Source organism: Cervus elaphus, chromosome 21 (assembly GCF_910594005.1).
Source record: "Cervus elaphus chromosome 21, mCerEla1.1, whole genome shotgun sequence".
In the NCBI taxonomy this organism is placed as follows: Eukaryota; Metazoa; Chordata; class Mammalia; order Artiodactyla; family Cervidae; genus Cervus; species Cervus elaphus.
This window is the reverse complement of record NC_057835.1, coordinates 38611981-38625260: the sequence shown is the minus strand read 5'-3', so window position 1 is coordinate 38625260 and position 13280 is coordinate 38611981. Positions and strand designations below refer to the sequence as shown.

At 47.7% G+C, this 13280-nt stretch overlaps 1 protein-coding gene and 1 long non-coding RNA gene across 2 annotated transcripts; one reads left to right on the top strand and one right to left on the bottom strand.

The window, feature by feature from the left end:
* Window positions 1-5898: 5898 nt before the first annotated feature.
* Window positions 5899-10291, bottom strand: LOC122679468. The gene is made up of 3 exons (XR_006336408.1): window positions 10077-10291; window positions 9801-9859; window positions 5899-9174 (listed from the first exon to the last, which is right to left on the bottom strand). It is a non-coding gene; the product is annotated as an uncharacterized LOC122679468 (long non-coding RNA).
* Window positions 10292-10305: 14 nt separating this feature from the next.
* On the top strand, window positions 10306-13185 carry MSC (musculin). Its single transcript, XM_043880205.1, has 2 exons — window positions 10306-11179; window positions 12039-13185. Exons 1-2 carry the CDS (start codon window positions 10670-10672, stop codon window positions 12123-12125), a joined length of 597 nt encoding a protein of 198 aa, XP_043736140.1. The 5' UTR covers window positions 10306-10669; the 3' UTR covers window positions 12126-13185.
* The last annotated feature ends 95 nt before the right edge of the window (window positions 13186-13280 follow it).

The window sequence follows — 13280 nt, the reverse complement described above, 5'->3', positions numbered from 1 at the left end:
TCAAAGTGAAGCTCATCCAAAAGAGAGAGAGAGAGAGAGGGATACCTTCATGAAAACATCTAGAACAACATTTGACCAAATAACTGGGAACTGTGGCCTAGCCAAACTGACACATGAAATTAACCATCATGGGCATGAAATGGTAAATGCAGAGCTAGACTCCTAGTCTAGAAGTCTGAGTTCACCTTCAACTATTTCTCAGCAAGGGACTTTGCCTCTCTTAACCTTGATATCTTTATTACAAAATGTAGAGAAATATTGAAATTTTGTGTGCAGAGTGAGAAAATAAGGGCAATTGGGGACCAATCCGATCCACCCTACCTTTTTCCCCCATTAAACTATCTATCATATGCCAGTGAGTGCCCTCTAACTGATATCAAGACATCAGGGGGCTTATCACTGATTTAAAATACCCAATATTTGCTGTGTTCTAAACTGCTGTGGCTTCCTTGGTGGCTCAGAGGTTAAAGCGTCTGCCTGTAATGCGGGAGACCTGGGTTCGATCCCTGGGTCAGGAAGATCCCCTGGAGAAGGAAATGGCAACCCACTCCAGTATTCTTGCCTGGAGAATCCCATGGACAGAGGATCCTGGTGGGCTACAGTCCACGGGGTCACGAAGAGTCGGACACAACTGAGCGACTTCACTTCTTCAAACTGCTGTGGGATATGTTGAAAAAAATCTCCTAATGCCTCCAGGTAGCCTAAATTTCGAAGAATAGTTTACGTGTATGAAGGCATGTGTACCTGTATTTCTGAATTCTGGTTGCAAGGCCAAGAAACAACTAAAAAAATATAAGAAACAGATATTCAATTAAAAAATCAATAATAGATAAATAATAAATGATAATTGGAATACACAGATTCTTTCACATTGGATTCTATGTCAATGACACCTTCAAAACTTGTACAACATAGTGGTACTGTGTCTTTGCAAATCCTTTCCTCTTCACTAACCCCAAAAGAAAAAGAAATTAAAATGCACTTTCATTTTTGCCTCCCTCCTGTGTACCTTGGGTCTCCCAACTATAGAAGCTTCATCTAAATCCCTAACAATATCTCCCCTAAACTCCATATTCCTAACTTGCCTCTCTACCTCATCAAAACCTACTGAATCCATTAGTGCCTTATTCTTGCAATTTCTTGTTACCAGAGATGTAAACTGGGGATCTTATTATCAAAATTCAACTATTTCTAATAACTATATATCAACCCCTATGCTAGAAAACTTCATATTTGTTAATGAGAATAAATGCTCAAATTCATCAGGTCCCTTTTTTCTTTTATTTTAGGTGGGCTACTTTAAATATCTTTATTGAATTTGTTACAATATTGCTTCTGCTTTATGTTTCAGGGGTTTGGATTTTTTTTTTTTTTTTGGCCCCAAGGCACAGTGGGATCCTAGCTCCCTAATCAGAGATCGAACCCCACGCCCCCTGCTTTGGAAGGAAGTCTCAACCACAGGACCACCAGGGGAGTCCCTCATCAGGGCCCTTAACACTGCTTTGAAACACTTTGTCTTATACCTACTCAGTCCTTTCTTCTATTCTCCAAAAGAGTTACTCCTCACATTCTCCACTTCTGTTAACCTCAGTACCTCATTCCTACTCACAGAGGCTAACCTCTTAACTTCCCATGAGAAACCATTCCTGATTTACAGTGGCATCCTACATTATTTATTTTCAACTCATTTCAGGCAAAGGGGTATATTTTATGCTCATCAAAGCTACCTTCCCATCTCCTTCTACCTCCTCTAGGGAACTCCTGTTTCTTATATTTTTAACATCTTTAATTTTTCCTCAAAACATAAGCATGCTTAAGCAATTCTAACCTTTAAAAGCAAACCAAAAAGAAACCAGTCTCCTACCAAGGAGTAATTTCAAAGACTTCCACTTAGGGCCAAAATTGAGTTCCAGTGATAGACTCACCCTTCCATCTGGAGCAACCACAAAACAGGCAAAATAGATGAAACAATGGTTCTCCAAACATTGGACAGGGGGCAGTAAAGGACAGTGGACCCTAAGAGATGGGAAACAAGGAAAGGCCTATAATCATTGCCGTTGCCCCAGACCTTGCCATCACAGATGTTTCCAAAGTGAGAAGCAAAAAGGGAGAACCCAGGCAGACCCCTGAGTGGAGAAGCCAGAGCTGAAAGAGTGGGGAAAACAAGGCAGCTAGAATTCACCAAACAGAAGACCAGAGAGAAGGAAGCGGCACAGAGAGCGAACTCTGGAGATCTGCGGGAGGTCCCCTTGGAGTTTTCAGCAGATCAGGAGGAAGCACAGGAGGAAACTTCCTTCAAACAAAAGTTGAAGGAACTCTCATCAAAAAAGATTAAAGGGAACAGAGTCAGGTATGGACACAGGGCCAGGAATAACACATGCTCCAGCTAGACTGGAAAACCTCATGATGCACGGGGCTTCAGGCTGAGTGCTGAGAAGAGTCTTCCCTCAGTATGGGGAAGAATTAACTTTAGAATGAGCACCAATGATTTCTTCTACTGATCCATCTTAAAAGCAAGACTGAAAAGGATTACACTATTTCCAAGTAACTGCATCCCAGAACGAATATTGATAGTATTTATTAGAATACACAGATATCCAGCACCAACAGGCAAAATTCACAATGTCTGGCCTCTAAACAAAAGGCACCAAAGCATGCAAAGAAGCAGGAAAAAGTGATCCACGATTAAGAGAAAAAAAAAACTAATTCAGTTACAGAACCAATAGGCTAGCTAGGTTTGCTTTTTTTGTTTCCTTAGTGGTTGCACTCACTATGGTGGACTTCCATCATAATTTAGGTAGTGACCCACACCAGTCTTCCTCCTCACATGGGACAATGATGTTCCCCCTTTCTGCAAAGGAACTCAACTCCTGGAGGCTCTTGCCTGGAGGAGTCCCTGAAGATCTTCCAGGAGCTCCAACTGCACTCAACATTCGGTTTCTGTTGTACTCCTGGTCCATGGAAATATTTTTCTTGCTTTTGAACCCGACTGTGCCTTTCTAGTTTCCTATTTTTACACTTTAACTCATCGCCATGTGCTTGGAGCACAAGGGCAGCTTCAAAACGTGACTTTACCATATCACCTCAACTGGAAGTCCCCACCCATTATTTCCTGAAACCCCTCCCTTGCTTTCAAAAACAGTAATCTTGGTTTTCCTCTCACCTCTCTGATGACGGCCTTACTTTCTCTGAATCCCCTGCTCTGCTCACCCGTTAAATGTGTGGGCCTTTCAGGGCTCCACTCCCCACTTACACTATAATAAAGGTTTAATGTGAGGCTCTATATATCTGTGACCTTCTGAAATTTTATAAAAATTCTGATTTTTTTCAATCAGGGAAAAAATATACTGACAGTATTTAAAGCCAGATTTCATTTTTAAAAGGAGAAATCTCGTTGCTGGGATGTTTATAATAAACACAATTCTTCAGTTATTTAGAATTAACACTGGGATTGTGGCAACTACAGTATGAGTAAACTGACATATAAGCTACATTTGAAAACAGAAAATAGTTTTCCTAAGTCCATTCAGGTAATGAGAAATGTAATTGGATCTCTGTAAGTACTGACAGTGGGGCAGAGCACACAGGAGTAAACTGAGTTGGTTAAGTGAAGGGCAAATAATGGTTTGAGTATGTCTTCCAGTAATTATGGGTGAAGATTAGATTGGGTTCCTGTGTTTTTCAATGTTTTCAATGATCAAATACTTAGGTAGTGTCTGTCACAGACAGGGGGAATACCCAGCTGAACAAGGCAGAGTCTCTGTCATCACTGAGTTGACAGTTTAGTCTTTTTGTTTTCTTATTAATTTTAATTCTGCTACTCTCCTCCCTAAGGGAAGTTGCCTAAATGTGGCAATTTAAGAAGAGATAGGGACAGGGTGATGAAACAGGCATGAAGATTCCTTATCTACTTCTGTTTCCAACATCCTCAAGGAGTTTGCCTTTGAAACTTACAGAGGGTAGCGTTTTCCCCTGCACGCTAACTGGCTCATTATCCTTGCTAATTGGGCAGAGCAGCACAAATAATCCAAAGGACAAAACATTCAGAAAAAGTGCACACATTGCGCAAAACACCTCCCTTTTCTCTGATCCCTATGGGAGCTCATTTTAGAACTGGAGGTTAGAGGGGCTTAGGGCCAGGGAAACAAAGTCTGTATGTAAATAAGCCAGGCCTGCTTTTACAGAAGAGTTTAAGGGGCTGGTTGACCAAGTGTACAGGGTCCCTGCTCTCTGACACTACGAAGTATCTATTACAGGACAACTTCCTCTGGCGCCAGGCGGCATTTAGTTTTCACTTGATGTTCAATAGGGGATGAGGCACTGCTGGGAAGGGGGTAGAGGGTAGAGGGCTGCTAACATGAGGGTGACTCCGAGCAGGGTTCACAATTGTGAGAGGGGGGTAGGACAAAGATGAGTCCCTAGGAGAGAAAGAAGACAACAATGTAATAACTGACCTTGTACAATGTGCTGCACTTTTCAGGGAAGCTTACACATGGGTTTGCAGTTTCCCTCACCGGCACCTGGTTGGTGGGCTATACACAGAGAAAGAGCTCCAAGGCAGCCAGCAAGTGTCCCAACATCACTAAGTTGATAGGCAGAGATCTCCTAATGTCCAAAGAAGAGGGACCTCTTTCCAGTACGTGTCACATGGCAGGATGTCATCTTCTCCTAGGTTAACTCCACAGTTAAATCGAAGGCTTGGGACAATATAACGTAGACCAGAGCTGTGTGCTATGTTTCAAGGGATGTTTTGGAAATGTAGTATTTTCACACTTTCAAAGTACTGCCAATAAAAATCAACAGTAAAAAAAAAAAAATTCTTAGTCAGAGACTCTTAGCTTCTGCCTAAGAATGGAAGGCTGTCCCAAAGAGTTTTTAAAAAATAAGACTGCTGTCAGACCCATGAACCACAGTTCAGACCAACTTGTCCTTCAGGATCCTCCAAATAAGTGAAGTCCAGAGATTCTGCAGACAAACCTCCAGAGGCCAAGCCATCACCATGTGTTTCCTCCTGAGAGCTGGACTGGCTGCTTAACTCTGCTAATGGAGAATTCAAAGTCGTCTGCAGGAATTTGTTGTTGTTGTTCAGTAGCTAAGTCCTGTCCTACTCTGTGACCCAATGGACTGTAGCCCGCCAGGCTCCCCTGTCCATGGGATTATCTAGGCAAGAATACTGGAGTGGGTTGCCATTCTCTCCTCCAGGGGAAATCTTCCCAACCCAGGGATGGAACCTGCCTTTCCTGCTTGGCAGGTGGATTCTTTACATCGGAACCATCTGGGAAGTCCATCTGTAGGAGACCCGCACCTTTCTAGTCCTAACCTGGAGTTTGTAAAAACCTTGGTTAGCACCCACACCTATCCCATTTAAAAAAATCTATTCCAAAATCACCTGCATTTTAGCTGTCAAGACAAATTACCGAGGACTTTATTTTTTCCTTCTGTTCTAAATGGCAGAGAAAATCAGGTCTCTGGGTCTGATCACATTCCCTATTTCCTTTTTTCATTCTCAACTCCAGTTTTTCCACTTTCAGACTCGGCAAACCTGACTTGCCCAGGCCCAGCCTCTCTAAAGGCTAAGGTCTCACGGGACTCCACAGAGGCAAAAATCTAGCAGCAAATCTTGGATAAATAACCGGTGGAGGACCGACTGCCTTCGGGACAACAGAAGACTTCTCTCGCAGGCCCCACAGTTCCCACAGGCACCTGACCATGTGGCCGCCAGGGTCAAAGTGATGAATGTTCCTTTCCTTCCGGGTCAGGGAGCGTGGGGACACCCCGGATGCACCCAATCAGCTCCCCAGCTTCATGAGACAAAGAAACATGGCAACACTATGCTCCCCACGTGACTGTCCCGCCCCACCCTGTAACCGTATACCACATGACCTGTGCTCCACGTGACTCGCACACCGCCAGACCCGGAACCTCCCATGCGTGGATGTCATAATTTGTATCCAGGGATGTTTTGAAAAGACTGAGGAACTGGGCATCCAGAGCCCTGGCATCCACTGTCTGTGGGGTGGCCCAAACTACCTGGGAAACGTACGCCTCCGTGTAACTTTTCCCCGTGAGAAGCGCTGCGGAAATCCAAACCCACCGGAAGCGTTTCTCCCCGTGTTCTGGGGTTGGACCTATTAGATGGAGTCGGGTACACGTGGAGCGGTGCAGGCGAGATGACAGGAATTAGTGAGAGCAGACGTGCTGTAATGTGTGCTTCCCGCATTTCGGTGCTTTTTCCCACGAGAATGTGCCTTCCGAGTGGGCGGGAGTCGGGCTCACCAACACCTGCCACAGCAAACACTAGACACTCAATGCACAATTGCATCGTTAATCCCCGAATTATCCAACAGAAATATAATGCGAGCCACATCTGTAATTCCCAATGTCGAGTGGCCACATTATAAAAATAGAAAGTCATGGAAAATTGTTTTTTAATAATATACTTCCTTTAACGCAATTTATCAAAACATTCTCATTGTTTGACATATATTTTTAAAATATTATTTTACATCTTTTCTTCACATTGTCTTCAATATTTGGTGTGTATTTTACAATACTGGACATGACTAGCCACATTCCAAGTGCTCAGTAGCCTCATGCGGCTGGTAACATCAGTAATATTTAGCCAGTGCTGGTCTAGACTCTTGTTTTGCTAGATCAAAGGAACAGGCAATTTGTTCAGCCAACTGGACAAACCCAGAACATCAAGAGAATCTGGGGAGACGCCACCAGGAAAGTCATATGGGAAATGCATTCCCACAACAACCATTTCTTAAGCACCTACTTTGTACATGCTTTGACTTGGTGTCCAAGAGTATAGCACAGTCCCTACTCTCCCTAAACTCTAAACCATTTGATCTGCCCAGCCTCAAACTTCTTCCCCCAGCACTTACTTTGGAGTGATGTGGCATTAAATGGGCTTGGTATGTACTCGGGGGTGGAAGGGGTGGGTGTGTGGCATTAAATGGCCTTTTCTGTGGTCTGTGACCTCATTCTCTCTTTTTAGAAAATCAGAGTCTGCATTTTTTATATTTCAGCAAATTAAGCACCTTTAGTGTGTTACACTGTGCTGCTCCTCCACAATTTCATTTAACCCTTTCAGTAACTGATTTAGGAGTTTTATTTATATTTATTTATTTAGCAGTTTTCAAATAGGGGAAGGGAGGCTGGGAGAATTGTTGTGGCTTTATGGGGAGAAAACTTGGGGAAAGAAAGTTTCTAATGTAGTCCCATCAGTTTCCCTCAGTGAGGTCTTTTCTGAGGCCTGGGGGAGATGTCAGGTAATAGGACCATGCACTTGAACCACAGAAGCCTGCAGTTAAAGAAAAGAAACCTCTGGTGCTGCCTGAAACAGCAGGCAGAACAAGCCCTTGCTTACAAACCCTGGGTCAGTTCTGGACACTGATATTTATTAGATGTGTGATGTTGGGCATCACACAATTCATAGTAATACAAATAACTAGCATTTATTGATTTTTTTTCTCATGCATCAGGCTGTGGCCCAGGCAATTACTCACAGACTCTCACTTTCTTCAAGATGGATATTTCATATTATATATCAGTAATCTGGGCCTCAAAAAAAAATTGCCAAAGGTCATGCAGTTAATAAGCAGGAGAGCTGGGATTATTAATGTCTTATCCATTATTAAATGTATTTAATGTTTGTTTGATAATGTAACTTTAACCCACCTCCCACTGCATACTTAAAAAGAACATCTTAAAAGAATTTCAAAATCATCAATATATACCATAGAAACCTGTATATTTGTGTTACAAATCTCAAAGGTTATTAGCATGGGCAAATAGGAATTGTTTTCAGTGTGCTTGTTTTTAAAATATAAAACTAAAGTTTTCATTTTTTATTTGCAGTGTATGGGGACTTGCCAAAACAATTAAAACAATTGATTTTTCAAAAGAGATATTATATTAGCACTGTTCAGCTCATGGGGTTTTTCTAATCACTGAGACAGAAGGAAAACTAAAAGCATTTTGAAAGTGTAGTATCAGATGTCATTACAAACCTGTTAAAGCAAACTGCAGTTATATACTAACATGCAATGTATGTGAAGATACATCTCTTAATCTTCATTAGGAGTCTGCAACTTGAAAAAAAGAGTGAAAGAATAAAAATAGAAAGAAATGGAGGGAAAGGGAAGATGAAAACAAAATAAAGGGAAAATAGAGGAAATGGCTATATTTCTTGAAAGAGATCAGAGGGAGGAAGGAAAAAGAAGGATGAAAAGGAAGGAAGAAAAGAAAGTAGGAAGGAAGGGGAAAGAAAAAAACAGGAAGAAGGAAAGAGCTAGTTTAAAGGAAAAAAAAACAAACAAACAAACATGAATCGTTGGGGTCAGGCAGTTCCTTCTGGAAAAAGAAACTGGCCATGACCCGCTTGGCGTTGAAGCTGGGTACAGTTTTTGTGACTGTTTAGAGAAAATCTAGCGGTCTCCCTGCCATTAATCTTTTCCAAAGAAAGACTTTGTTCTGCACCTGTATAAACAATCCCGATTTTTTAAACCTATATGCCTGCCTCTAATGTATGAGGCTCTGTATTTATACTGATAGCTTCAGGTCATCAATAGGCGATGCAAAAAGCTGCCCGAGATCTTCCCTTTCCATCTTTCTGCTCCCCTTTCCCTGCCACCCTCCCTTCTCTCTCCTCTCCCCAACCGCCCCTCCCTTCCCTCCTCCTCCCGGCACCGGCACCTAGAGTCAAGTTCAAGTGCAAGCAGCGGTCCAGGAAAGATTTCAAGCTCTGTCAAGTACTCCCTGAGTTTTCCCAGCACCGAGAACTGAGATCGAGAGTTTTACTCAACTGACCTCAGAGGAGACCCTCCCCCAGCTCTCGCCCCCCCCACCCCCCGCCACCACCACCCCCTCCCCAGAATGGCAAAATATATCGGGAGAAAACCTCTGCAAATGGGGGCGAGCGGGAGGGGTTTGGCAAAACATCCCCACAGGGAGGCCTGGCCTGGGAGACGAAGGTGGAACGATGATGCCTGAATGATGAAGTCAGCCCTGGCCAGCCACCTGTTGCGGCACTTCAGGCACCAAGCCCGGCGCATTTGTTCTGCTGGAGGAGTCGTCGGGGCGAGGCTGGCCTGCGGCTTCTGCCCGCACCGTCCCGGGTCGACTGCCCATCTGTCTCCTTCAGCTTCTCTCAGCTTGGCTGTAGGCCTGGAGAGAAACGACAGGTAAACATCTAATTCGGGTGTGAAGACTCAGTTTCTCAGTGCAGAATGGCGTGGCCAACCCAAACCCACTCACAGAATTTTAATTATTTTGCTGTTGTTTTAGTTTTAATTACTCGGGGTGGGGGGCACCGGACGCCTAATCCAGTGCTTGGCACACAGCAGGCATTCAACAGCTGGCCATTGATGTCCACTCCCAAAATGAAGCACCCATCCCCAGACCACGTATTGCCAAGGCTCTTCCAGTTAGGAAACAAGGAGACCGCAGTTATGCTTTGTCTCCTTTGAGGGGCATACTTCTGGGTGCTGTTTTATCGTGGTTTCTTGTTTGTTTTGTTTTACTTTGGATGGTTGTGCTGACTTTGCATGCTGAATCCAGGAGCGTGCTCTTCAACACACCATCGAAAATAGTCATCGATTCCCTAGACTGTAGCTCAGAGCGCTGGGGCAGGACCTTCTATCTTACCGCACTCTGGTGTTGAAAACAGAATTAACGCGTGGAACTACCTAGACAGCAGAAAACAGCAGACAGAGAGCATCCTGTGCTGCGCGACTGAAATACCGACGGGCCTGGGATTCTACACACGGAGTTTGAGTCCATATTCTGCTTACCAGCCTGTCGATATGGGGTCCTTTACTTAACATCCATCTCTGCGGCTTAGCTTCAAGTTCTGCAAAGTGGAGATAATAACATTTAAGTCACAGATGTTGGAAAATGAAACGAACCCCTGTAGATGAAAGTGCTTTGTAAATCAAACGGCGACGTTAAAGGAAAAGAGGGGAGGAAAATGAGAGGTAATTCGCCCATTGTTCGCTGTTGCTTGTTTAGCTTTTACGCTTTTGTCGGGCCGGGCTTGAATAGGCAGTCATACATTATGAGTGATGAACCTGGAAAATACATTTCGGCTGAAAAGATGGGAAGGACGCAGAGGTCGCGATCCTGGGGTTTCCAAGTGTCCGGCAATCTTCGCCTCCGTTAAGATCAGTCGGGGGTGGAAGTGGGTACCTGGGTACGAACAAGATACCCTCCTTCACTCACCCCACGAGCACTCATCTCGCAGTGATGGGTCCCTCGGGCCCAGGGGTCCAGATCCCAGTTCAAGAGACTTCCCCTTCCCCGCCCCCACCGGCAGATTCTCGGCACTCTGAACAGCGGTCCCCACCCCTTCCACGCCCCCGCCCCACCTCTTGCCCCTCTTTTCCCACCCCCTCTTCTTTACCCGGGGTGGTTTGTTCCGAGGAGTACAGAATAAATAGTCCGGTCAAAAGGCGCGGCGCGCGGTAGTGAGCGCCGAGCCTGGGCCCAGGCGCCGACTTCTCGGCCACGCTCTCCGGGATCAGTCTCAGGGCTCCGCGGTTCCCGACTCTGGTCACTCGTCGTCTGCGGAGTTCAGCCTGGCCCCCGCCTCCGCGAGGGAGCGGAAGGCGGAGGCCGCGAGACTGGCCTGGGGGAGGAAAGCTGAGGCGCGGGGGACGCAACGATGTCCACCGGCTCGGTGAGCGACCCGGAGGAGATGGAGCTGCGGGGACTGCAGCGAGGGTACCCGGTTCCCGTCTCCAAGAGGCCGTGCCTCCGCGGCGCCGAGCGCAGCTACGTGTCGCCCAGCGACAACTCTTCTGCGGAGGAGGATGACCCCGACGGCGAGGAGGAGCGCTGTGCGCTGGGCGCGGCGGGCGGCGCGGGAGGCTGCAAGAGGAAGCGGCCCCGGGTGGCTGGGGGCGGCGGCGGCAAGAAGCCCCTCCCGCCCAAGGGTTCGGCGGCCGAGTGCAAGCAGTCGCAGAGGAACGCGGCCAACGCCCGAGAGCGCGCCCGGATGCGCGTGCTGAGCAAAGCCTTCTCCAGACTCAAGACCAGCCTGCCCTGGGTGCCCCCCGACACCAAGCTTTCCAAGCTGGACACGCTCCGGCTGGCTTCCAGTTACATCGCGCACCTGCGGCAGCTGCTGCAGGAGGACCGCTACGAGAACGGCTACGTGCACCCGGTGAACCTGGTAGGGGCGCCGCGCGCGAGGCCCGGGTCGGGGCGGTCGAGTGATGCCCCGAGCGCTTCCCGTCGCCCGGCAGAGTCTGGCCTCTGGGAAGAACCCGAAGTGGGGCGGGGGGAGGTCTGGTAGGGGTGGTGAGGAGGCCAGTTTGGTTTCTCCCAAATCACGGGAGGAGCCAGTCGTTTTCCTAGAAGAGGACCATCCACCCCTCTGTGTTTGCATCAGTCTGATCATTGTACGTGACGCTTTTGCCGGGTGATACTATCACTATGGCTAATATCCTGCTTCCGGGGTAAATCTAGGTTCCATTGGAGTCCGCTGTCCCTTTGCAGATAGAAAGAAAAATCTCCCTTCCTTTTTGCAGATAAGAGTCTGACAGGTTTAAATCAACCAGCCCTACTTTCTGAAAGGAGGGAGGGAAGACCGAGACCTTTTTAAAAGCCTTTGGGTTTTTTCAATTCTTGAATAGCAGAGGTTTCCCCAAACGGGATTTGTCTGGAAAGTCCCTCTCCGACCTGCCAACTCTCCGGGCTTGAGAAAGATCCTATCCCAGTTCCTTCTTGGAGCGAATGGCTGATGGGTGTGTGTGTGTTTGGGGGAAGGGAACTAAGCCACAAAATCCCAAATTCATGCAAATTTCGCGGAATCACCATGAGGACAGCGGGAACGGAAAACTCCCGTCTTACGTGATCAAAATCCAGTAAAATTAAAATCTTGGTTTAGAGAGAAGACGCGAAAAATTCCCAGAATACTGATAAAATCGGAGCTATGCAAAGCCAGGGGTATCCCGGGGCTCCGTCTGGAGAGCGGTTTCGTTTTGAAACGATCGTTTCTTCGGTATCTGATGCTCTTTCTGGTTTTACAGACGTGGCCATTTGTGGTCTCGGGACGACCCGACTCTGACACCAAAGAAGTCTCCGCGGCCAACAGATTATGTGGGACCACCGCTTAGAGCGAACTCGAACTCTCTTGGGATTATTGGTTGAGCACACGGGTTTGGGGACTAGGGAGGCAGCGTGAGAAGCCCTGAGAATGGGAAGAACGTTCCATTGGATTCTCCTAGACTCCCCCAGCCCGGGACCATGAACTCGACAGGTGGCGGGCGTTAGGGGGCGGGGGGGGTGGGGTGGGTAAAGCCTGGGTGTCGGCAGCGCGCCTGGCATCGCCGGGTGCAGACGGCTCTGCTGCCGCGGGTCTGGGCAACGACACTACACGCGGACCCAGATCAGGCCTCGGGCTTTAGCTGTATAGAATACCCCCGCGGCGCAGTCTGAGCCCAGCGCGCAGCCGCCTAGGGGTTAGTTTCCACACTGAGCCAGATCTACCGTGTGATGGCCTGTACTGTCCAGGCCTCTCACGGTTAGACCATGGTCAGAACGCGCTCTGGACAACCGGCTGCAGAGACCGAAGTCTTCACGCCAGACCCTACATCGGGGTGTGTTTTTAAGTTACAAAGAGAGGAGCGCTGCACACCTGGGCCAGAATTGAATCCCACAGGGCCGGGCCCGACGCACGATGTCCTGCCGGTTCGGGGAGAGGTGGAAGCGCGCTCGCAGAGACCCACCTGGCCGGGTCTGCCCGGAGCGCTCCCTACGGTCGCGCTTCCGGGGGGCTAGTGACGCCCCTCCGTCCCCCGAGGCGAGCATCTCCCCTTAACCAGGCTTAGGTCTGCCCACTCCCCTTCTAAGGCTTGAGCCTCCCATCCGCCTCTCCCCACCGACCTGGCTCGCGTCTGCTTCGGCATCTCCCTCTGCTCCCTCCGCCCACACCTACTTGCAGGCCCCCTCCCCCGAGTGTCCCCACCTAGCCTCCCCCTCGGGTGGCACCCGCCTCCGACTCCAACTCCCGGCGCCCCCGTTCTTCCTCCGGGCCGGGTGGGGCGCGGAGGCTGTTCGGTACTAGTGACCCTGTTCCGGCGGAACGCGCTCCTGCCCCAGGCTGCACTACCACAGTGATTAGCAAATGTAAATAAATTTATTTTTTTATGAATAAAACGCATTGTGAAAACCGAGTGCTCTGAGGCGTCAAAAAGTGGTCTTTTTGCCGGCGGCTAAGTTTGGTCTGGGGATTAACTTGAAGCTGCCCTTTTGGCTCTGGGTGGGAATTG